Source organism: Mya arenaria, chromosome 16 (assembly GCF_026914265.1).
Source record: "Mya arenaria isolate MELC-2E11 chromosome 16, ASM2691426v1".
NCBI lineage: Eukaryota > Metazoa > Mollusca > Bivalvia > Myida > Myidae > Mya > Mya arenaria.
Window position 1 is genome coordinate 27,520,771 of NC_069137.1, and position 26,904 is coordinate 27,547,674.

Below are 26,904 nucleotides of genomic sequence, written 5' to 3' on the forward strand. Positions count from 1 at the left end.
CATTGGTAGCAACTCAATGCGTCTGAAAGTAAGCAAATTGTGTAATGGCATGCCCGGTGGCCAAAAACACACCATATTATGTTTAAGAGCACAAGGTCCAACGAGAGACACTCAACGAGAGACAAAATGAGAGCTACTCAACGAGAGATACACAACAAAATATATTAAACGAGAGATACACAACAAAATATATTAAACGAGAGATACACAACAAAATATACTCAACGAGAGATACACAACAAAATATACTCAACGAGAGATACACAAAAACTATATAAAACGAGAGATACACAACAAAATATACTCAACGAGAGATACACAAAAAATATATAAAACGAGAGATACACAACAAAATATACTCAACGAGAGATACACAAAAAATATATAAAACGAGAGATACACAACAAAATATACTCAACGAGAGATACTCAACGAGAGATACACAACAAAATATACTCAACGAGAGATACACAAAAAAATATATAAAACGAGAGATACACAACAAAATATACTCAACGAGAGATACACAACAAAATATACTCAACGAGAGATACACAACAAAATATATAAAACGAGAGATACACAACAAAATATATTCAACGAGAGACACATAACAAAATATACTCAACGAGAGATACTCAACGAGAGACACACAACAAAATATACTCAACGAGACATACACAACAAAATATACTCAGCGAGAGACACACAACAAAATATACTCAACGAGAGATACTCAACGAGGGATACACAACAAAATAAACTCAACGAGAGATACTCAGCGAGAGACACACAACAAAATATACTCAACGAGAGACACACAACAAAATATACTTAACGAGAGACACACACCAAAATATACTCAACGAGAGACACACAAGAAAATATACTCAACGAGAGACACACAACAAAATATACTCAACGAGAGACACACAACAAATTATACTCAATGAGAGGTACACAACTAAATATACTCAACGAGAGACACACAACAAAATATACTCGACGAGAGATACACAACAAAATATACTCAACGAGAGACACACAACAAAATATACTCAACGAGAGACACACAACAAAATATACTTAACGAGAGACACACAACAAAATATACTCAACGAGAGACACACAACAAAATATACTCAATGAGAGATACACAACAAAATATACTCAACGAGAGATACACAACAAACTATACTCAACGAGAGACACACAACAAAATATACTCAACGAGAGACACACAACAAATTATACTCAATGAGAGATACACAACAAAATATACTCAACGAGAGACACACAACAAATTATACTCAATGAGAGGTACACAACTAAATATATACTCAACGAGAGACACACAACAAATTATACTCGACGAGAGGTACACAACTAAATATACTTCACGAGAGACACACAACAAAATATACTCGACGAGAGATACACAACAAAATATACTCAACGAGAGACACACAACAAAATATACTCAACGAGAGACACACAACAAAATATACTTAACGAGAGACACACAACAAATTATACTCAATGAGAGATACACAACAAAATATACTCAACGAGAGATACACAACAAAATATACTCAACGAGAGACACACAACAAAATATACTCAACGAGAGACACACAACAAAATATACTTAACGAGAGACACACACCAAAATATACTCAACGAGAGACACACAACAAAATATACTCAACGAGAGACACACAACAAATTATACTCCATGAGAGGTACACAACTAAATATACTCAACGAGAGACACACAACAAAATATACTCAACGAGAGACACACAACAAATTATACTCCATGAGAGATACACAACAAAATATACTCAACGAGAGACACACAACAAAATATACTCGACGAGAGATACACAACAAAATATACTCAACGAGAGACACACAACAAAATATACTCGACGAGAGACACACATCAAAATATACTCAACGAGAGATACACAACAAAATATACTCAACGAGAGACACACAACAAAATATACTCGACGAGAGATACACAACAAAATATACTCAACGAGAGACACACAACAAAATATACTCGACGAGAGATACACAACAAAATATACTCGACGAGAGATACACAACAAAATATACTCGACGAGAGACACACAACAAAATATACTCGACGAGAGACACACAACAAAATATACTCAACGAGAGATACACAACAAAATATACTCAACGAGAGATACACAACAAAATATTCTCAACGACAGATACACAACAATATATACTCAACGAGAGATCCTCAACGAGGGATACACAACAAAATATACTCAACGAGAGATACACAACAAAATATATTCAACGAGAGACACACAACAAAATATACTCAACGAGAGATACTCAACGAGAGATACACAACGATATATACTCAACGAGAGATACTCAACGAGAGATACACAACAAAATATACTCAACGAGAGATACACAACGAGAGATACACAACAATATATACTCAACGAGAGATACTCAACAAAATATACTCAACGAGAGACACACACCAAAATATACTCAACGAGAGATACTCAACAAAATATACTCAACGAGAGATACACAACAAAATATACTCAACGGGAGATACACAACAATATATACTCAACGAGAGATACACAACAAAATATACTCAACGAGAGATACACAACAATGTATACTCAACGAGAGATACACAACAAAATATACTCAACGAGAGACACACACCAAAATATACTCAACGAGAGATACTCAACAAAATATACTCAACGAGAGATACACAACAAAATATACTCAACGGGAGATACACAACAATATATACTCAACGAGAGATACACAACAAAATATACTCAACGAGAGATACACAACAATGTATACTCAACGAGAGATACACAACAAAATATATTCAACGAGAGATACACAACAAAATATACTCAACGAGAGATACACAACAAAATATACTCACCGAGAGATACACAACGAGAGATACACAACAATATATACTCAACGAGAGATACTCAACAAAATATACTCAACGGGAGATACACAACAATATATACTCAACGAGAGATACACAACGAGAGATACACAACAATATATACTCAATGAGAGATACTCAACGGGAGATACACAACAATATATACTCAACGAGAGATACTCAACAAAATATACTCAACGAGAGATACACAACAATGTATACTCAACGAGAGATACACAACAAAATATATTCAACGAGAGATACACAACAATAAATACTCAACGAGAGATACTCAACGAGAGGTACACAACAAAATATACTCAACGAGAGATACACAACAAAATATACTCAACGAGAGACACACAACAAAATATACTCAACGAGAGACACACAACAAAATATACTCAACGAGAGACACCCAACAAAATATATTCAACGAGAGACACACAACAAAATATACTCAACGAGAGATACACAACAAAATATACTCAACGAGAGATACACGACAAAATATACTCAACGAGAGACACACAACAAAATATATTCAACGAGAGATACACAACAAAATATACTCAACGAGAGAAACACGACAAAATATACTCAACGAGAGAAACACGACAAAATATACTCAACGAGAGATACACGACAAAATATACTCAACGAGAGACACACAACAAAATATACTCAACGAGAGACACACGACAAAATATACTCAACGAGAGACACACGACAATATATACTCAACGAGAGAAACACAACAAAATATACTCAACGAGAGAAACACGACAAAATATACTCAACGAGAGATACACGACAAAATATACTCAACGAGAGACACACAACAAAATATACTCAACGAGAGACACACAACAAAATATACTCAACGAGAGATACACAACAAAATATACTTAACGAGAGACACACAACAAAATATACTCAACGAGAGACACACAACAAAATATACTCAACGAGAGATACACGACAAAATATACTTAACGAGAGACACACAAAAAAATATACTCAATGAGAGATACACGACAAAATATACTCAACGAGAGACACACAACAAATTATACTCAATGAGAGACACACAACAAAATATACTCAACGAGAGACACACAACAATATATACTCAACGAGAGAAACACAACAAAATATACTCAACGAGAGATACACGACAAAATATACTCAACGAGAGACACACAACAAATTATACTCAATGAGAGATACACGACAAAATATACTCAACGAGAGACACACAACAAATTATACTCAATGAGAGATACACGCCAAATTATACTCAACGAGAGACACACAACAAATTATACTCAATGAGAGATACACGACAAAATATACTCAACGAGAGACACACAACAAAATATACTCAATGAGAGATACACAACATTATATACTCAACGAGAGAAACACAACAAAATATACTCAACGAGAGACACACAACATTATATACTCAACGAGAGAAACACAACAAAATATACTCAACGAGAGATACACGACAAAATATACTCAACGAGAGACACACAACATTATATACTCAACGAGAGAAACACAACAAAATATACTCAACGAGAGATACACGACAAAATATACTCAACGAGAGACACACAACATTATATACTCAACGAGAGAAACACAACAAAATATACTCAACGAGAGACACACAACATTATATACTCAATGAGAGATACACAACATTATATACTCAACGAGAGACACACAACAAAATATACTCAACGAGAGACACACAACATTATATACTCAACGAGAGAAACACAACAAAATATACTCAACGAGAGATACACGACAAAATATACTCAACGAGAGACACACAACATTATATACTCAACGAGAGAAACACAACAAAATATACTTAACGAGAGACACACAACAAAATATACTCAACGAGAGATACACAACAAAATATACTCAACGAGAGACACACAACAAAATATACTCAACGAGAGACACACAACAAAATATACTCAACGAGAGACACACACCAAAATATACTCAACGAGAGATACACGACAAAATATACCCAACGAGAGATACACAACAAAATATACTCAACGAGAGACACACAACAAAATATACTCAACGAGAGACACACAACAAAATATACCCAACGAGAGATACACAACAAAATATACTCAACGAGAGATACACAACAAAATATACTCAACGAGAGACACACAACAAAATATACCCAACGAGAGATACACAACAAAATATACTCAACGAGAGATTCTCAACGAGAGACACACAACAAAGTATACTTTACGAGAGACACACAACAAAATATACTCAATGAGAGATACACGACAAAATATACTCAACGAGAGACACACAACAAATTATACTCAATGAGAGATACACGACAAAATATACTCAAAGAGAGACACACAACAAATTATACTCAATGAGAGATACACGACAAAATATACTCAACGAGAGACACACAACAAAATATACTCAATGAGAGATACACGACAAAATATACTCAACGAGAGACACACAACAGATTATACTCAATGAGAGATACACAACAAAATATACTCAACGAGAGATACACAACAAAATATACTCAACGAGAGAAACACAACAAAATATACTCAACGAGAGACACACAACAAAATATACTTAACGAGAGACACACAACAAAATATACTCAACGAGAGACACACAACAAAATATACTCAACGAGAGACACACAACAAAATATACTCAACGAGAGACACACAACAAAATATACTCAACGAGAGACACACAACAAAATATACTCAACGAGAGACACACAACAAAATATACTCAACGAGAGATACACAACAAAATATACTCAACGAGAGATACACAACGAGAGACACACAACAAAGTATACTTTACGAGAGACACACAACAAAATATACTCAACGAGAGACACACAACAAAGAATACTTTACGAGAGACACACAACAAAATATACTCAACGAGAGATACACAACAAAATATACTCAACGAGAGATACACAACAAAATATACTCAACGAGAGATACACAACAAAATATACTCAACGAGAGACACACAACAAAATATACTCAACGAGAGATACACAACAAAATATACTCAACGAGAGATACTCAACGAGAGATACACAACAAAATATACTCAACGAGAGATACTCAGCGAGAGATACACAACAAAATATACTCAACGAGAGATATTCAACGAGAGATACACAACAAAATATACTCAACGAGAGATACACAACAAAATATACTCAACGAGAGATACACAACAAAATATACTCAACGAGAGATACTCAACAAAATATACTCAACTCTTTGTGGAAAAACCATGAACATTGACATGGATATTTTTCATGTACGTCTGTTAACGGAAAACGAGCCAAATGAAATGGTGTCATCCAAAATGTCCGTCACTGTTGTATATAATGGGCCCTGTATGGTATGGCTAGAGACTTACTCTCTTTTTTTATGTATTCAAGCCACAGTTCGGATAGATAAACTCGAGTTGGAATTGAATATAATCGTCTTGTGGTGTATACATGATCTCAAAAAGTACAATCCATTATATTATTGATTTGTAGACTAAGTGAGCTTAATTTGGCCCCATTGACCCCTACATCTCTGAAATGTACGTATCACTTGTACAATTCTAAAAAATAAGGCATTACATCATTATAATCATTTGTTTGTTCAAAATGTATACAAATCCAACTGACATAAACTGTGTTGGCCGCAACACTTTTATTATATCAGAACCAGATTTGTTTATATAATAAAATATATAATATATTAAAAAAATAATTTCTGAAGTATGTCTTTTAAGTATTCATTGTTTAATGATTCCAGAATTAAATAGAACAAATAAAAAGGAACATTTTCAAATTGGAATAAAATGAGACGACAATTCACGTTAAAATCTCTTAACACCTTTCTTTAAAAAAATACGCAGTTGATTAATATGCATTTATTGCAGTTTCATTTTTTTTCTGTACATTTTGGTTGTAGGTAACTTGAACTACATACACTCTATTATCATTTCACTTTCTGATTTTTTTTTTACTTAAACGTAACCCAGATATTTTTATAGTATACTTAAACATTTAAAAATAAGGTTATAAAATGCTATGGTGCCACTATAAAGTATCGATTAAAAATAGATTGGGCCTCTATAGCTGTCAAAACGTCATAATTGTTAACCCCAAATGCAAATAATATTTCATAATCAAGACCAATGGCTTATTTCTTTCTATATAAATGTATTACTTACTAAACTAAATAATTAAAACAAAGACGATTAAGATTTTATTGGTTACAAATTGATTAAGTCTTGAGAACCATGCTGGTTTTTCATTTAAAAAAAAAATAGTATAAATGTCTTGATATAAAGGTATAATTTAAGTTTCTTAATTTTATGCTTAAGAAGCAAACTGTAAAAAGTTAACGTGTATATATATATTTTATATTGGAATAAATGATACTGGGTATATGTGTACATTATTATATGCAAGTTTAATGTCTTACTATTTTCATTAATTGTACAATTAAACATGACCAAGTGCACGGTGAGTAAACAACACAACCACATGGACGGTGAGTAAACAACACAACCACATGGACGGTGAGTAAACAACACGACCACGTACACGGTGAGTAAACAACACAACCACATGGACGGTGAGTAAACAACACAACCACATGGACGGTGAGTAAACAACACGACCACTTGTACGGTGAGTAAACAACACGACCACGTGTACGGTGAGTAAACAACACGACCACGTGCACGGTGAGTAAACAACATGACCACATGGACGGTGAGTAAACAACACGACCACGTGTACGGTGAGTAAACAACACGACCACGTGCACGGTGAGTAAACAACACGACCACATGGACGGTGAGTAAACAACACGACCACGTGCACGGTGAGTAAACAACACATAAACGTGTACGGTGAGTAAACAACACATAAACGTGTACGGTGAGTAAACAACACGACCACGTGTACGGTGAGTAAAAAATACGACCACGTGCACGGTGAGTAAATAACACAACGAAGTGCACGGTAAGTAAACAACATAGTCACGTGCACGGTGAGTAAACAACACGACCATGTGCACGGTGAGTAAACAACACAACCACATGGACGGTGAGTAAACAACACGACCACGTGTACGGTGAGTAAACAACACAGTCACATGTACGGTGAGTAAACAACACGACCACGTACACTGTGAGTAAAAAACACGACCACCTGTACGGTGAGTAAACAACACGACCACCTGTACGGTGAGTAAACAACACGACCACCTGTACGGTGAGTAAACAACACGACCACGTGTTCGGTGAGTAAACAACACGACCAAGTGCACCGTCATTAAACAACACGACCAAGTGCACGGTCAGTAAACAATGCATACACAACACGATCACGTGTTCGCTGAGTAAACAACACAACCATGTGCACGGTGATTAAACAATACTATCATGTACTGTACGGTTAGTAAACAACACGACGCGCTATATGTTTTTTACAATATTGATCCCTTATTTTTATGTTTTGTATGTAACGGATCATTTAGTGCTTCATGTTTTGCAGACCATGAATCACTTAATACTTTGTGTTGTATGCAATTGATCAATTAATAGTTCATGATTTGTATATTACGGATCACTTAGTGCTACGTGTTTAATATACTATAGATCACTTAATCTTTTATGTTTTGTTTATTATGGACCACCGTGTAATGTGTTTTTATTATATGGATCACATAATCTTTCATATTTTTTTCTTTTACTGCGGATCACCTTATGCTACATGTTGTTTTATATACTATGAATAATTTCATAGATTATGTTTGATATATTACGGATCACTTAGTGCTACTTGTTTTGTACACTATGGATCACTGAATAAATTATGTATTGTATACTGCAGAACATTTTTAGTTACATGTTTTGTATACTATTGAACACTTATTGCTTCATATTGTGTACGCTACGGATCAATTAATGATGCATGTTCTTAATACTACGGATCACTTTAATGTTTTATGTTTTGCACACCACACTCATTTAATGATTCATGTTCTGTATGCTCTATGTTGTGTGAAATACGGATCACTTCATGCTTCATGAATTCCATAATACGGATCACTTAAAGCTTCATGATTTCTATAATACGGATCACTTCATGCTTCATGATTTCTATAATACGGATCACTTAAAGCTTCATGATTTCTATAATACAGATCATTTTATGCTTCATGATTTCTATCATACGGATCACTTAAAGCTTCATGATTTCTATAATACGGATCACTTAAAGCTTCATGATTTCTATAATACGGATCACTTCATGCTTCATGATTTCTATAATAAGGGTCACTTAAAGCTTCATTATTTCTATAATACGGATCACTTAAAGCTTCATGATTTCTATAATACGGATCACTCCATGTTCATGATTTCTTTAATACGCCTCACTTCATGATTCATGATTTCTTTAATACGGATCACTTCATGATTCATGATTTCTTTAATACGGATCACTCCATGGTTCATGATTTCTTTAATACGGATCACTTCATAATTCATGATTTCTATAATACGTTTCACTTTATCTTTCATGTATCGTATACTGCAATACACGTATTGCCACGTATCTTGTTTACTACGGATCATTTAGTGTTGCATGCTTTGTATACTATGGGTGATGTAGTGTTGTTGTTGCTGAGTTTATTTAGGTCTACCCGCGCCCTATAGTAGCTGCATAATTGCATGGCCCCGTCACGTCATGACTGAAACATATTTTTGAGGCCAATGGGGGAGTTTTATTCCAACCGTTTTTTGGGGGGATATTCGCCAAACGAGTAATTTTGAACCCCAAATGACGCGGGCAGTACGAGGAATGATATCTAAAGTGGTCCCACAGCTCTGACTATTGGATATGGATCTAGTGCTTCATGCGGCCACACCATTTATAGATGCACACACAAGCATAGCAATGGTCGTGTCCCTATAGATGCACACCCCAGCATAGCAATGGTCGTGTCCCTATAGATGCACGCACCAGTATAGCAATGGTCGTTTCTCTATAGATGCACACCCCAGCATAGCAATGGTCGTGTCCCCATAGATGCACGCACCAGTATAGCAATGGTCGTTTCTCTATAGATGCACACCCCAGCATAGCAATGGTCGTTTCCGTATAGATGCACGCACAAGCATAGCAATGGTCGTTTCCGTATAGATGCACGCACAAGCATAGCAATGGTCGTTTCCGCATAGATGCACGCACAAGCATAGCAATGGTCGTGTCCCTATAGATGCACGCACAAGAATAGCAATGGTCGTGTCCCTATAGATGCACGCACAAACATAGCAATGGTCGTGTCCCTGTAGATGCACGCACAAGCATAGCAATGGTCGTGTCCCTATAGATGCACGCACCAGTATAGCAATGGTCGTGTCCCTATAGATGCACGCACAATCATAGCAATGGTCGTGTCCCTATAGATGCACGCACAAGCATAGCAATGGTCGTGTCCCTATAGATGCACGCACCAGTATAGCAATGGTCGTGTCCCTATAGATGCACGCACAAGCATAGCAATGGTCGTGTCCCTATAGATGCACGCACAAGAATAGCAATGGTCGTGTCCCTATAGATGCACGCACCAGTATAGCAATGGTCGTGTCCCTGTAGATGCACGCACAAGCATAGCAATGGTCGTGTCCCTATAGATGCACGCGCCAGTATAGCAATGGTCGTGTCCCTATAGATGCACGCACAAGCATAGCAATGGTCGTGTCCCTATAGATGCACGCACAAGCATAGCAATGGTCGTGTCCCTATAGAAGCACGCACAAGAATAGCAATGGTCGTGTCCCTATAGATGCACGCACCAGTATAGCAATGGTCGTGTCCCTGTAGATACACGCACAAGCATAGCAATGGTCGTGTCCCTATAGATGCACGCACCAGTATAGCAATGGTCGTGTCTCTATAGATGCACGCACAATCATAGCAATGGTCGTGTCCCTATAGATGCACGCACCAGTATAGCTATGGTAGTTTCCTTATAGATACACGCACCAGTATAGCAATGGTCGTGTCCCTGTAGACGCACGCACCAGTATAGCAATGGTCGTGTCCCTATAGATGCACGCACCAGTATAGCAATGGTCGTGTCCCTATAGATGCACGCACCAGTATAGCAATGGTCGTGTCCCTGTAGATGCACGCACCAGTATAGCAATGGTCGTGTCCCTATAGATGCACGCACCAGTATAGCAATGGTCGTGTCCCTGTAGATGCACGCACCAGTATAGCAATGGTCGTGTCCCTATAGATGCACGCACCAGTATAGCAATGGTCGTGTCCCTGTAGATGCACGCACCAGTATAGCTATGGTCGTTTCCCTATAGATGCACGCACCAGCATAGCAATGGTCGTGTCCCTATAGATGCACGCACCAGTATAGCTATGGTCGTTTCCCTATAGATGCACGCACCAGCATAGCAATGGTCGTGTCCCTATAGATGCACGCATTAAGATGCACGCTCTAGGATAGAAAATCTGGCATAATAATTATATGTTAAACTTTATATTAAATATCTCCTCATTTGTTGATTGAAAACTTTGTTTACTATTTAAATAATAATATAATTTACCTGCATGTACAAATCCGAAGATTGCAAATAGAAAAATCTTCAATACGTATGGCATGGCGTTAGAGGTCTCTATCTATAAAATCTGTGGTTAGTGCGGCTTTTGACGAAGTCGTGTGCTACAGTTACGGAAGGTCACTCCTACAACACCATACTGTCCATATAGAGGTAATCTACACACTGCTGTCATGATCGAACCAACGGAAAGGCCAATGCGAAAGGTTACACATATTTTCGGGCAACGTCGTATTAATTTCCTGCACCTTATAAATTTCTTTTATTCCACAGAAAATGATTTATTCTTTATTTTAGCCAAAATAGGATGCTTTAGAAAAGAAAAGTTATCATGATTAATTTTATGAGGTGAATTACACTTAATTTGATTCCTATTGTGTTATATAACCATGGATACCATGATGTTCAATATCCTTATAAGTGTCATTATTACATAGTTTCACTATGATTTATGATAAATGTTTTTTATGTGTCACGAAAATTTTAGGATTAACTGATAAGGGCTTAAGCATTGCCTGGTGTTAAGAATAGTAAATATAGACCAGTTATACAACATTATAAGTTTGTTTTACATTATACGTGTACAAGATAGCCGGGATTACAATATACGTTTACAAGATAGCCGGGTTTACAATATAGGTTTACAAGATAGCCGGGTTTACAATATACGTTTACAATATAGCCGGATTACAATATAGGTTTACAATATAGGTTTACAAGATAGGTTTACAAGATAGTCGGGTTTACAATATAGGTTTACAAAATAGCCGGGTTTACAATATACGTTTACAATATAGCCGGGTTTACAATATACGTTTACAATATAGCCGGGTTTACAATATAGGTTTACAAGATAGCCGGGATTACAATATAGGTTTACAAGATAGCCGGGATTACAATATACGTTTACAAGATAGCCGGGATTACAATATACGTTTACAAGATAGCCGGGATTACAATATACGTTTACAAGATAGCCGGGATTACAATATAGGTTAACAAGATAGCCGGGATTACAATATAGGTTTACAAGATAGCCGGGATTACAATATAGGTTTACAAGATAGCCGGGATTACAATATACGTTTACAATATAGCCGGGTTTACAATATACGTTTACAATATAGCCGGGTTTACAATATAGGTTTACAAGATAGCCGGGATTACAATATAGGTTTACAAGATAGCCGGGATTACAATATAGGTTTACAAGATAGCCGGGATTACAATATACGTTTATAAGATAGCCGGGATTACAATATAGGTTTACAAGATAGCCGGGATTACAATATAGGTTTACAAGATAGCCGGGATTACAATATAGGTTTACAATATAGCCGGGTTTACAATATAGCCGGGTTTACATTATAGCCGGGTTTACAATATAGGTTTACAATATAGGTTTACAAGATAGGTTTACAATCTAAGTTTACAATATAGGCTTACAATCTCAGTTTACAATATAGGTTTACAATCTAAGTTTACAACATATGTTTACAATGTAAGTTTGCAATAGTTGTTTACAACATAAGTTTACAATATAGGCTTACAATGTAAGTTTACAACATAGGTTTACAATGTAAGTTTACAATATTTGTTTACAATACAGGTTTACAATATAATAACCGTCTTAATCTTACCTTTAAACATGGCTCCGGTATGGTGGCTGATATCTGCCATTTAGTAGTTGTGTATTTCCGCCGCGAATGGTAGAACTCAGTTACCACAGACAACACAGATGGACAGAAACCATGTTGACAGGCAGAATAAAACGTTTTAAATCGTTTACCGGGCAGTCATCGTAATCATCGGTACCAGATACATTGCAGTTACATAATGCACGAGCACACGTGCATCGGAAAATAAGACACATCTCAAATTACCTGACGTTGGAGAATATCCTATAACGGCGTCAAAGTTCCCGAAAAAAACTATCGAACACTGGATAATCATAAACAGATCAACAAAAGATGAAAATACATGTAATACTGTAGAATGTGAACGTTTTTAACTGAAACACCTTGTGGTCAGATTACAATGGGATTGCCCGAACAACAAACAAACACTGGTTAAACATAAACAGATCAACAATAGTTGAAACTACATGTACCGCTGTGGGATCTGAACGTTATTAAAACCCACCTTGTGCTCAGATTTCAATGGAATATGTGAACAAAATGTACAGCGGTGATATGTTTGGTTCAATGAAATGCTGCTCTGGGAAACGCCCTCATTACGTGTCTTCGTTTCCTTAAGCTTAACATGACGCAGTATAACACCATTCAAGAGCAGCACACGGGGACCTGAAAATCTGAATATTGAATCCTTTATATATCGAATGTTTTGATTTTAATTTCATAATAATTACAAATTTATTAATGATCGACTATATTTGGCTGTAGGCCGCAGGCTACAGACTTTAGAACTTTTATTTAAATACGTTTAAAATGTGAATTTGAAAGCAAGCCGACTGATCTTAAATAAATCTTAGTGAGGGACCGAGGAGAAAAGGAAAACAGAAAATCTATTTTTGACTAAGGCATAAACACCTTACACAGATAATTATCGCCACATTTCACTGATACACAGATAATTATCGCAACATTGCTCTGATACACTGATAATTATCGCAACATTACACTGATATACAGATAATTACCGCCACATTACACTGATACACAGATAATTACCGCCACATTACACTGATACACTGATAATTATCGCAACATTACACTGATACACAGATAATTACCGCCACATTACACTGATACACAGATAATTACCGCCACATTACACTGATACACAGATAACTATCGCCACATTACACTGATACACAGATAATTACGCAGAAAATGGAAAGTGTTGAATGAAAGACCCTACCACAAATGGTCAAAACGATCCTCGGCCAATATCGGGTTCCATAATTTTTATATACTTACAGTTTTAGAACTTTAAGGATGAAAGCAATGTTTATGCATTCTAGGTTTATCAGTTACTGTTATGAAACTAGCTAATTGTTTAAAAAACAAACATTTTAAATGACCCATTCTATGGTTATGACAGGCACATGATCAGTTACAGTTTGGGCCACTCAAAATATATTTTTGGATTCGATTTTTATTGCCTGTGAACAGAATTGTAAAATGGTATACTGGCTTGTCGCGGTTACAGCATTTTAACGTTTTCATCTAAAATGGTACGACTATATAGCGCACGTGTCATTTCTGCGTCACCCCAAACATTCATTTTAAACCGATGACAGACGATAAAACGTCAGCTTGCGTGTCAAAGTGTCAATATAACTAAAAATGTTAATACAATATCGAATAGAAAAACTCCCGCCAAACAAATTTAATTTACGCCGCGCATGATATCATCTTGCTAGGCTATATATCAAATACCTTTTGTTTATAACTGAAAAATATAATTCAACTTATATTGTTACAACCTGATACTGAAATGCAACTTATATTAAATATTGTACCGATTGTAGCCGCTATAATTAATCCTAAATGGGAGTTATTGATCCCTGGTCCCAGATCCTAACAATAAATAGCGTACAGTTTTTAACAAGGGAATTTGTTGAAATAAAATACATCCATGTAAATTTCCGTATCATCATTGACTAATAAAATTCATGGGTATCAGCATTACATATCGTCCAGAGAATTTGAACTTGCTTGTTTCCCTTGTCCAAAGATTTTTTTCTATAAAGCTAGATTAATTATAAGTTTTTACGAACTACACGTCGATGTACAAAGCTGTTATTAACCTTGTATATTTTGCTTCTTTTTGCTATTTCAATGTATAATATTATGAAAGTTATACTTTTTAAACAACTAACCATTTTACAGTGGTATATCAACTAGTGGAACCGTGCACGTGTTGACTGGCTTACAGCCGGGAAAACTTGTTGGTGTTATCACTGTTCTCGATGGTCTAATCCAATTTTCCTATTTGTATTTGTATGCACGCTCCAATATGTGTTCATTTTAACATATATACTTTAATTTTCAGGTCACAAGCTCATTGTTAATTTTATTTGATATGTTATGTATGTTTGTTATTCATGTCGGAAAATAGCTCATTGAGCTAATGTTTCTTGTTAACACATACCCAACTTTAAATAAAGATTCTTGTATCTTGTTTGATTTCAGTATTAAAAGTAGGAGTCCTCGAAACCCGGCGTTCACGGTGTTCACTAAAGTGTCTGTGCACCCAAGGTCTCAAAGTCAATGTACATGCAGGTATAATTACATTTGCCCATTATTTTTGATTACTTGAAAGGGGGCGAAAACTGTCGTGGAAACCTTCTTATTATAGAAATAAAATTATATTCGTTACATATATGGTAAAAGTACAATTAATAGTGTTGCCGGTGGAATTATGGATGAATCAATGGCTGGTTATAATTTCGTACATATAAAACTAACAAGAATAATACTTATACTTTCAATATAATACTAGATATTATAATTATACACGTAATTTACAAAATACAAGCTTAACATTTTAACATTCTGACTAATCGTAAGGCCACTGACAGCATGTTCGGTAACAATCGGCGAGCTGACGATCTGTCCCGATTGGGAACGATGTTGACAGGTGAAAATCCGTAAGTAGGTCATAAGCTTTTGAAATCAAAATGGATATCCGAATATTGTTAAGTTTTCTGTTACTTTCTTTTGCATTTTCTCCGACGTTGTGTTTGGAAAATCTGGGAAATATGAATATAATGCAAGCTTTAACTTCATCAAACGTCGGTGCCAATAAGGTGAGTTTGGACTAATTAAGTAATTTACAGGTAAATTGTCGAAACAGATTAAACTTAAGTTAAAGAGAGAAACTGATACAACTCATTAACTGATGTATTATGACATAAATTGTTTGCAAAGACTTATTTTTTAAACTAGAAAACATTAACACTCTTATTTTAAAGGGTGAATTAAACATTTATTTCATAAAATCGAAGCAAAAAACACCTAAGCAATACTTATAATGTCGCGAAGTAAGGTGACAAAACAATACCTGAATGAGTCATAGAACACTGAATGAGCTCATCTGGATGAGCTGGTCACATAATAACTTTTCTCCTTGAGCTTTCTTATAACATGCCAGACAGAATATGTAATTTTAGTAGCTACAATAATGAGCGATCAGGGATACTTTTTTTATTATTTTGACATTTCTTATGTATCCCTGTAACGCTAGAATTCTCTACCATTAAACACCTAGCTACAATAATGAGCGATCAGGGATACTTTTTTATTATTTTGACATTTCTTATGTATCCCTGTAACGCTACAACTCTCTACCATTTAACAACAGGCGAAATGATATACTGTAATAATATGCATTGATGTTGAATAATAATGACAAAGTTTTTCAATTTTTATCCGACAGTGATCTGAACTGGATTTAATTTGTCATTAGAGTTGTTATTTTCACATTAATATATTATGGGTCACGAATACCGTTATACATGTTTACAACCAGTCAGATTTGTCCCAGATTTACCGATATCGGGATACTTAATAAACAATCGACACTTGGAAGTGTTTTATGATAAGTTAACATGTTTTTTGGGCATACTGACATAACTTAATATGTGTTTAATAGTAGGCAATAATATTTGCGTAGAAATTTGAATTTATAACGGAGATAATTTCAAAATTGTGGCTGCGAGGATTCTCTGTGCAAGGACCGCTTGCTACTTTTTGCTGGGATGGTGGACGTCACGAGTCTGCCATCTTAAAAAAATCATCAAAAGACTCGTTAACGGCCATTTAGGTGGACTAATTAAACACCGGGCGAAATAATAAATAGTAATATTATGCATCGATGTTGAATTATAATGACAAAATTGTTCAATATATACCCGACAGCGATCTAAACTGGATTGAATTTGTCATTAGTCGTTATTTTCACATAAATATATTCTGGGTCACGAATACCCTTTTATACATGTACACAACCTGTCAAATTTGTCCCAGATTTACAGATATCGGAATACTTGATAATAAATCGACACATGTAAGTGTTTTATGATATCTGAATATGTTTTTTGGCATAAGGCCTAAAAAAAAATTGTTTGGTTAGGGTTACATCCTTTTCAAAAAGGGTAGGTAGGCTTTTTTTTATTTATTTTTTTTTTTTTATTAGGCTTTATATAAGAATATCATTTTCATCATTGGAGAATGGTGTTAAAGTTAACTTCTGTATAAGCATTTAAGGTTAAACTACATATTGAAAAGCAATTTTAAAAAAAAAACAATTTTTTTTTTTTTAATTTTTCCTTCTTTTTTTTCGAACTGACTATAAAAACGGTAAGGTCGGCGCCTATTCCGTAGGTAGGGTCGGGTAACCCGAACCAAATGTATTTTTTTTTTTAGGCCTAATGACGTAAATAAATATGTGTTTAATTAGGCAATAATATTTTCGTAGAAATTTGAATTTGTAACGGAGATAGTTTCACAATTTTTGCCTCGAGGATTCTCTGCGCAAGGTCCGTACGCTACTTTTGGCTGGGATGGTGGACGTCACGAGGTTGCCATAGTAAAAAATCGTCAAAAGACTCGTTGACGGCCATTTAGGTGGACTAGTAATTCTAGTAGCCAAGATGTATGTTGTACATTAAATAAGGGCATTTATTGGTGGTGGCTTTTGAAAATATCTAAAAAAAAAAAAAAAAAAAAAATTTTCATTACAAAGTCATAGATGACAGTTCAAGAAAATTCAGAGCATTCTAATGAAAATGATAATAAAAGTCAGACCGGCAATTTTGTTTTCGGACGATAAATATACTGGGAGCTGTCGGTCCACTGGTGACCCACACTTTTTCTGAACTTTTGCGATATTTGTATAAAGCATGACACTGACAATATATAACACAGATTAATTTTTTGGCATCAGTTTCAGAACTTTCATTGTGGAAATAGCTTTACATGAGAAATAAATACACAGAAGGTGCACATTTACAAAGTACTTTTTAATAAGCTCTATATTAAATGCATGGATCTAATTGTTACATATATGTACATAGGCTAAAATTGAGTGATAAGGCAGTTCTCTTTTATCTACCTCAAAAGCAGTTCAAGTTAGATATTAATATGAAACTTGGTACACATGTTACCAATTACCAATTGACAAAACTAGGCACCTGTGTAAAAAAGCCAGTAACATTGGCTTCATGTTTGAGTAAAGGTTGTGATGTTCCAATGATCGATTATAATCTGAAATTGATTGGTTGGGCCTGAAATCGGTGCCACTTGATTGTATTTAGCCACAATCAATTATGACTGAATGGGCGAGTTGCTTTTTTTTCCCATCCATATTTGCATTTAGTTAATGCCACTGAGTTTTTTATGCATTCAGAAGTATTCAGTTGCCACTGTTAACAATATGGCCAAAAGCAACAACAACACTACATAGTTAAGAATTTCAAGTGATTGCACAAGGATAAACTACAATCAAGGTATTGTCAAAAACTATTACTATCAATTATCGGGGTTAATTGAGTGGAACCGTTTATTGATAATCAAACTGCAACAGATACCTAATAGTGTTGGGAATCGGACTGAAAAAATACTATTGATAATCGGTTTATGAAACCGATCAATGATCGATTATTTATCTATTTAATCATTATTTAATTATCTTTGGTCATCATATTTAAGGCATACAGATTCAGTACATGCACCAGTTTTAAGTACCAATGTTCCCTTACAATATTGTTCGAAGATTTCTTTGTATAAATTACATTATTTATTCATAACGCAAAGTTCTATCCTTTAGTGTTTACAAGTTACAATTACAGAACATGAGACCACAGGCTCTAAATTTTACCTTACATTTAGTAGTGTATACATATCAGGGGGTATATTGAATATTTGCATTATTTATCTTTTCGACCGCTACTGCACTTACATGGGTATTATACGGCCGATTTTTTCATGTTTAAACACCTTTTATGTTGGGCGACAAAGTTTTATGCAGTTTTTGTGGGAAGCAGAATCAGAATATACATGCGTTAATAAAAGTTTAATTAAGACATGAGCTGTAACACATGTTAATAATTATAACAAAAGGAAATTTGAATGTACCGTGTATTTGTTATGCAAAATTACTTGTATACATAGTATTCCAGCAATTCATCTATATGAACTCAGAAATCAAATTATTACTCTGTAAATAAATGTAAGAACTCTTGATGTAACACGAACGTCCCGCAATACAGCAAATACAGTGAATGCAATATTATCAGTCTAATTTTATCTTACCAACGAAAATACGTTTTAAAGCAGTTTAAATCTACCCATACCCATACCCAACCCCGGCAGTTGTCTTGCAATGGATCTTTGGGTACAACGCTAAATAACAAAATATAATTATGTATGAAATAAATGTTATGATATAATATTAAAGCACAGTGACTTACTTTCACTGAAATGTACTGATATTTATGTTGTCTAACCTGGTCTAAAATAATTTGTTAAGAGTATGGTATTCTTATCAATGCAGGATTATAGCTAGTGGAATTCACGCAAATGTATAACCCACTCAACTATTTACATTTATTCTAGACCCTTTAAGACTACCTTAACATTGGTAGACGTATTTCAGTGAACTTAAGTTATTGACCGCAGTGTTTAATAACTTAACATAGTAACACCTTTACATTTCAACATTAAATAGCATTAACCAGAAAACAAAACATATTTGCATGACAAAATCTTTGCTGGTAGTCGGTAGTGGTTACGCCCCTTGTTTCTATAATCACTTGTTTAAATTTCATTATTGATTGTTGCCGACGTAAGCCTTTCTAATCAATTGTCGATTATAATCGATCATCAGCACAACACTAATTCCTAATACTAAGTTTAGCGCCTTTTTGTCACTGAAAAAACACAACAAAAAGCAATGAGTGTTTGCCATTGAGCAATCTGTGACTCTGAGTTTAACATAATGATCATACTTATTCGGAAAATGGAGTATAGCAGTGTATTAGGTAGGCAGGTTCATTTCCCCCTTTTTTAGCCTAATTTTCTGTTAAGCTAAAAAAATTATTATAATGTCAAAATCAGTGGTATCAGGCTACCCAGGTATTATGACTTGCAATAATTTTAAAGTATTCTTTTGTTATGTTAAAAGTCATTTTTTGACTTTAACGTGTATTACCCCCCAGTACTCTTAAGTTGCTGTGGGCCCCAACTTCCATTTCCCACTATAACTGTCGAGGGACAGGCTGGCAAAGCTATATTTATCAATATTAATGTCCAAGGTAAACAGACTGGCTGTCAATCTGAAGACGTTTAAACAAGATGTAGACATAATTTTGTCGAAAGACTATATTTTTCACCAAAGGTTTTGTATACATTTTGTAACTAGACAATAAAACATATTGCACTACATCTTTAAGTAAGATGAAACATGATAATTTTAGGTATAAATTAACAAAGTAAGATAGGTGAATGAAATACTTCAAATTATGTTATAGAACAGGCCTTTTTCTTTATTTAGCACAGGTCTGACTATGGGACTCAGTCATTCCCCTAGCAAAATATGTGATATATGTATGGAGATCAAAAGTATTTTTTTATGGAAGTATTTTTACTCAACATCCTAATGAATATTAGCTATTGGCAGAAACAGCTCTGGATAATTTGATTTCAATAAATAATTATAATTTTATCTATACTCTATAGTGATCTATCATCAGAATATCAATAATTATGCCCCCCTTCGAAGAAGAGGGGTATATTGCTTTGCACATGTCGGTCGGTAGGTCGGTCGGTCGGTCGGTAGACCAAAGCTTATCCGAGTGATAACTCAACAATTCCTGGATGTATGGTCATCAAACTTGACATAAAGGTTGGACCTGACCAGTAGATGACCCCTATTGATTTTAGGGCTCATCGGGTCAAAGATCAAGGTCACAGTGACCTTTAATGGTAAAATAATTTTAAAGCTTGTCCGAGTGTTAACTCAACAATGCCTAGACCTATTGTCATCAAACTTGACATGAAGGTTGGGCCTGACCAGTAGATGACCCCTCTTGACTTTGGGGGTCATCAGGTCAAGATCAAGGTTACAGTAACCTTTAACGCAAAAAAGTAAACAAATCTTCTCCCAGTGATATCTTAACAATGCCTGAACCTATGATCATCAAACTTGACATGGAAGTTGGGCCTGACCAAACATCTCTTGATTTATTTTCCATTTAGGTAAATCATGCCAACCATGGGCAGCATATTTTGTATCTTTTGTTTCAACAGTTTTCTGACTCATGATACACATTTTTAGCCATATATATATATATTTTAAATCGAAAAAATTCAAGGTGGTGTCTATCATTGTCACCCTGAGCTCTTTAACTTTAATGTTTTGATTCTGTTTCAACATGTTTATTTATTTTATACTCTGTTGAAAAAATTAAATCATAAAAAGGAAAGTGTAAGTATAAGTACAAATCAATCATAAACATTTTTACATCTTTAAATTTTTACTTTCCAGTATGCTCAATGGATTGAAGAGTCTGGTGTGGCGCCATTGCTAAGGGGAACGGTGTCCTTGACAATCTTTGTATTTAATGACACTGCATTCAACACAGCACCTGCTGCAGATCGTCAGGTGTTGAACCAGATATCAGGGACATCAGAAAAGAGACATTATGTGGAAACATTCCTGTGTAAGTAGCATACTTAATTAACCTATTTTGTTAATTTCTAGGCTACTTGGTTTTCCCTTTGTCTTCCATTGTTTTATTATAATTAACTGTGCTCTCATTAAGAAGTGTTGGGGCCTTTGGCTAATTTATCTAGGCTCTTTGAGACTAGTGGATCTTTGCTCTGGTCTAGGCTCGTCGAGACTAGTGGAGCTTGGCTCTGGTCTAGGCTCGTCGAGACTAGTGGAGCTTGGCTCTGGTCTAGGCTCGTCGAGACTAGTGGAGCTTGGCTCTGGTCTAGGCTCGTCGAGACTAGTGGAGCTTGGCTCTGGTCTAGGCTTGTCGAGACTAGTGGATCTTGGCTCTGGTCTAGGCTCGTCGAGACTAGTGGATCTTGGCTCTGGTCTAGGCTCGTCGAGACTAGTGGATCTTGGATCTGGTCAAACCTTCAGTAATAAATTTGGCTACTTGAAATAAGATACTTTATTAGACATGTTGTGCTTAAGATTTTTCAAGAAAATTAGGCATGGCTTTAAAAATACTATAATTAAAGAAACAAGTGAATACTTTTTTTGCAGTAAATGCAGAGAGGAATGCTGACTCCTTTACTCCGTCCCAGGATGGAATGGCTACGGTGCAAAGCTTTAATGGAAGAAGTCTGTTTATACACAGGAAAACAATTACATTTACGGTAAATCTGTTTATACACAGACAAACAATTCCATTTACAGTAAATCTTTTTTATACACAAGAAAACAATTACATTTACGGTAAATCTCATTTATACACAGGAAATCAGTGGAAGAAGAATGTTTACTGTCAGTACTTGTACTTATGGTATATACTATATATGCAGGAAAACAGTTATGTTTAACACTTGTGTTTACAGTATGTTTGTTTATGTAGGGAAACCAGTGTGTTAACAGTTTGCCTGGTTATGTAGGTAAACCAGTGTGTTAACAGTATGTTTGTTTATGTAGGGAAACCAGTGTGTTAACAGTTTGTCTGGTTATGTAGGGAAACCAGTGTGTTAACAGTATGTTTGTTTATGTAGGGAAACCAGTGTGTTAACAGTTTGTCTGGTTATGTAGGGAAACCAGTGTGTTAACAGTATGTTTGTTTATGTAGGGAAACCAGTGTGTTAACAGTTTGTCTGGTTATGTAGGTAAACCAGTGTGTTAACAGTATGTTTGTTTATGTAGGGAAACCAGTGTGTTAACAGTTTGTCTGGTTATGTAGGTAAACCAGTGTGTTAACAGTATGTTTGTTTATGTAGGGAAACCAGTGTGTTAACAGTTTGTCTGGTTATGTAGGTAAACCAGTGTGTTAACAGTATGTTTGTTTATGTAGGGAAACCAGTGTGTTAACAGTTTGCCTGGTTATGTAGGGAAACCAGTGTGTTAACAGTATGTTTGTTTATGTAGGGAAACCAGTGTGTTAACAGTTTGTCTGGTTATGTAGGTAAACCAGTGTGTTAACAGTATGTTTGTTTATGTAGGGAAACCAGTGTGTTAACAGTTTGTCTGGTTATGTAGGTAAACCAGTGTGTTAACAGTATGTTTGTTTATGTAGGGAAACCAGTGTGTTAACAGTTTGCCTGGTTATGTAGGTAAACCAGTGTGTTAACAGTATGTTTGTTTATGTAGGGAAACCAGTGTGTTAACAGTTTGTCTGGTTATGTAGGGAAACCAGTGTGTTAACAGTATGTTTGTTTATGTAGGGAAACCAGTGTGTTAACAGTTTGTCTGGTTATGTAGGTAAACCAGTGTGTTAACAGTATGTTTGTTTATGTAGGGAAACCAGTGTGTTAACAGTTTGTCTGGTTATGTAGGGAAACCAGTGTGTTAACAGTATGTTTGTTTATGTAGGGAAACCAGTGTGTTAACAGTTTGTCTGGTTATGTAGGGAAACCAGTGTGTTAACAGTTTGTCTGTTTACAGAATGTCTGGTGATATGCATAAAAAAATGATAACTTTTACTGAAAGTCTGTGTTTTTTGCAAACAGGAAAACAATGATACAGGATTATATTAAGCATTTTTGTGTTTGCGATAAGACTGCTCACACTCAAGATAACAATCATGTTCTGGAAAACAATTACATAGGTGAAAAACTACAGTAAGATTTTTAGCCTTATCCCGTAATTATTATGCAGGGATTTGATTGGATTTCTTGAACACAAGGCTTTTTGATGAACGGTACTATAATCATATAATGAATACTACATGTACAGTATGTGAGTTAACATCTGAATCTAATACCTTATTACTTTTTTTTTTCAGGGTTTGGGCGGAACATTTGGAACGCAGGGATATTTTGTGAATGGTGCCATGATCGAAACATCGTTTCGCTGTTCCAATGGCTACGTGCATCGTCTCGTACAACCCCCACTGCCCGTCAGCCAAAAGAAAGTGTATGATTGGATTCAGAATCCAGATATTCCCAATGTGCAGACAACGTAAGAAAATGTGACAGTTTTTACATTATTCATATTTTTGAAGAAAAGAGTAGATATTCTGTGATAACCATGGTATTGTTGACGTTGGCCGTGCATATTTAAGATGAATAACAATAGAAGTAACTAAAAGCCTTCTGTTATGTTTTTTTTTTGTATGGTTATATTAAAGGAAAAATAACAAAATCATATCCATAATTGGTAATGAATAAGATGTTCTAGTTTGAAAGAATTTACTCCAGGAAATGTTGCGTTTTCTGACCCAGTTAAATTTCTATTTTGTTTTTATTTTTGATACTATTTTTAGTACTTCTTATCATGAAATTTCATTGATTTCTGGATTGTATTTGAATAGTTAAGAACTTTGTTCTCTGTTATCAGTTTGACATGGATATTGGCAACATGCAATCTGAAATGTCCTCTTTAGTTCGTGATATATTGAACTTGAATGACTTTGTCAGTGAAAACAAATATTGGATAAACATGCCTATTGATATGATGAGTAATCACATTGCTGTGGTTAAAAGCAATTGTAATAGAGATAGTGTATTTGATATGACATTACTTACACATGAACCACAACAAACAAGCGTTGGTCGTATCATTATTTTTGAAATTGTCAGGTGTTTAGCATCATGTCTGATATAAAGAGAATGAAAGTTACTACGACCTCAGAAATGGGCTCTCTGTAGTGCCACTACTTGTATTTTAATACACAGGAAACAATGACATCATAGCTGGGCTTCAATCAAATAATTTGCATTTATTACTTGCAAAATTTACAGATTTATTTTGAAAATGATGAATTTTACTTCAAGACTGATTGAAATTGTGACCGTTAAAGTAATATTGACAACAGGTTTTGACAATTTTAACTTCCAAGCTTTCAACTTTTGAAGTTTTCTTCAAAATTATGGAAGTTTTTGTAATTCCAAGGAATCAATTTGGAAGTTTTAACCCATTTCTTAATTTCCAAAGTTCATTTAACGGAAGCCCTAATCATAGCGTGTTGTGGTTAAGTTCCTGTGTTATTACTTATGTACCTCATTTATCTCAGATGAATATACCATTGTTTTATTTTAATATTTCACTTTGCAGCAAGTTTCAAGAAATGTTGAGAAAATTAATCACTGATGCGGAATTTTACACGGAGGTTATTACTCCCATTGCATCAGGGAGAACCATAACAATGTTCTTACCAACCGAGAAAGCCCTAATGGACGTCCCTCAGACAAAATTAGATTCTCTGTCTGGGCGATTATTAGCGGATGTAAGTTCAGATATCACTGTGTACTGCAGCTCAAGTATCCAAGCGTGCATGTAGCTGGAATTTTTGGTTCTATTTTGCCCACAGGCCTGTTTTCATCCAGAACAAGTTTGAATTATTGTTAGCCTTGGTGTTGTTGTTGATGGGTGTAATTGTTTTTGTCATGCAATATCTTTGACCCAGGTAATAACTCAAAAAGCAGTCAGGATATTTAAATCAAACTATGCACATTATGTTATAAGTGACTAATTGTTTTACACATTTTTGTAACAAAGCCCTTATCTTAGAATTTATATATAATAAAGTTAAATGCCCTTTGATTAATCTAAAAAAACAGCGTTGTCATCCACTAGTGGTGCTCTTGTTATATCATAACTCCCACTCTGTCATCTTTGCTTGTGCTAACTGTCTTTCTCAACTATTTAAGAAATGATTTTCATTACCTGTAGCACTAAAACATAAATCATAATATAAAAACACAAATGTACAGCTAGCTTATGTATAACAACTTATATAATTTTATGCTAAAATTAAATGGTACATCTTTTTAAATTTAATGCAATCCTTTGGTTTTCAAGAAGGGCCTTAGATGTTTCATGAATTAAGTATTTAGTATTTTGTGTTTATCATTATCACTTGGGTATCACAATTTCCTAAATGCCTTTATATTTCAATAATCTAGATTTCTGGCATTTTGTAAAAAATCTGAAGACGGTGTGTTAATATCTTACCTTTCATTATGTGTGAAGAAGTTTTTGGCCTACAGAGACTTAAAAGCATCAACTTACAATGTCATATGATATTAGAATATAAATGCACATTTTCTCGA

The 26,904-nt window shown here is 35.0% G+C and overlaps 1 protein-coding gene across 2 annotated transcripts in view; it reads left to right on the plus strand.

Moving 5' to 3' along the window:
• Positions 1–16,320: 16,320 nt before the first annotated feature.
• Positions 16,321–26,904, plus strand: part of LOC128222243 (uncharacterized) — a 37,247-nt gene continuing 26,663 nt past the window's right edge. The window contains exons 1-5 of one of the 2 annotated variants that reach the window (XM_052931196.1): positions 16,321–16,466; positions 22,205–22,379; positions 22,934–23,046; positions 24,636–24,811; positions 25,907–26,078. In XM_052931196.1, coding sequence (XP_052787156.1) covers positions 16,338–16,466; positions 22,205–22,379; positions 22,934–23,046; positions 24,636–24,811; positions 25,907–26,078 — 765 coding nt within the window. In that variant the 5' untranslated portion in view covers positions 16,321–16,337. The remainder of the gene's footprint in view (positions 16,467–22,204; positions 22,380–22,933; positions 23,047–24,635; positions 24,812–25,906; positions 26,079–26,904) is intronic. The other variant, XM_052931195.1, reaches the window with a different exon arrangement.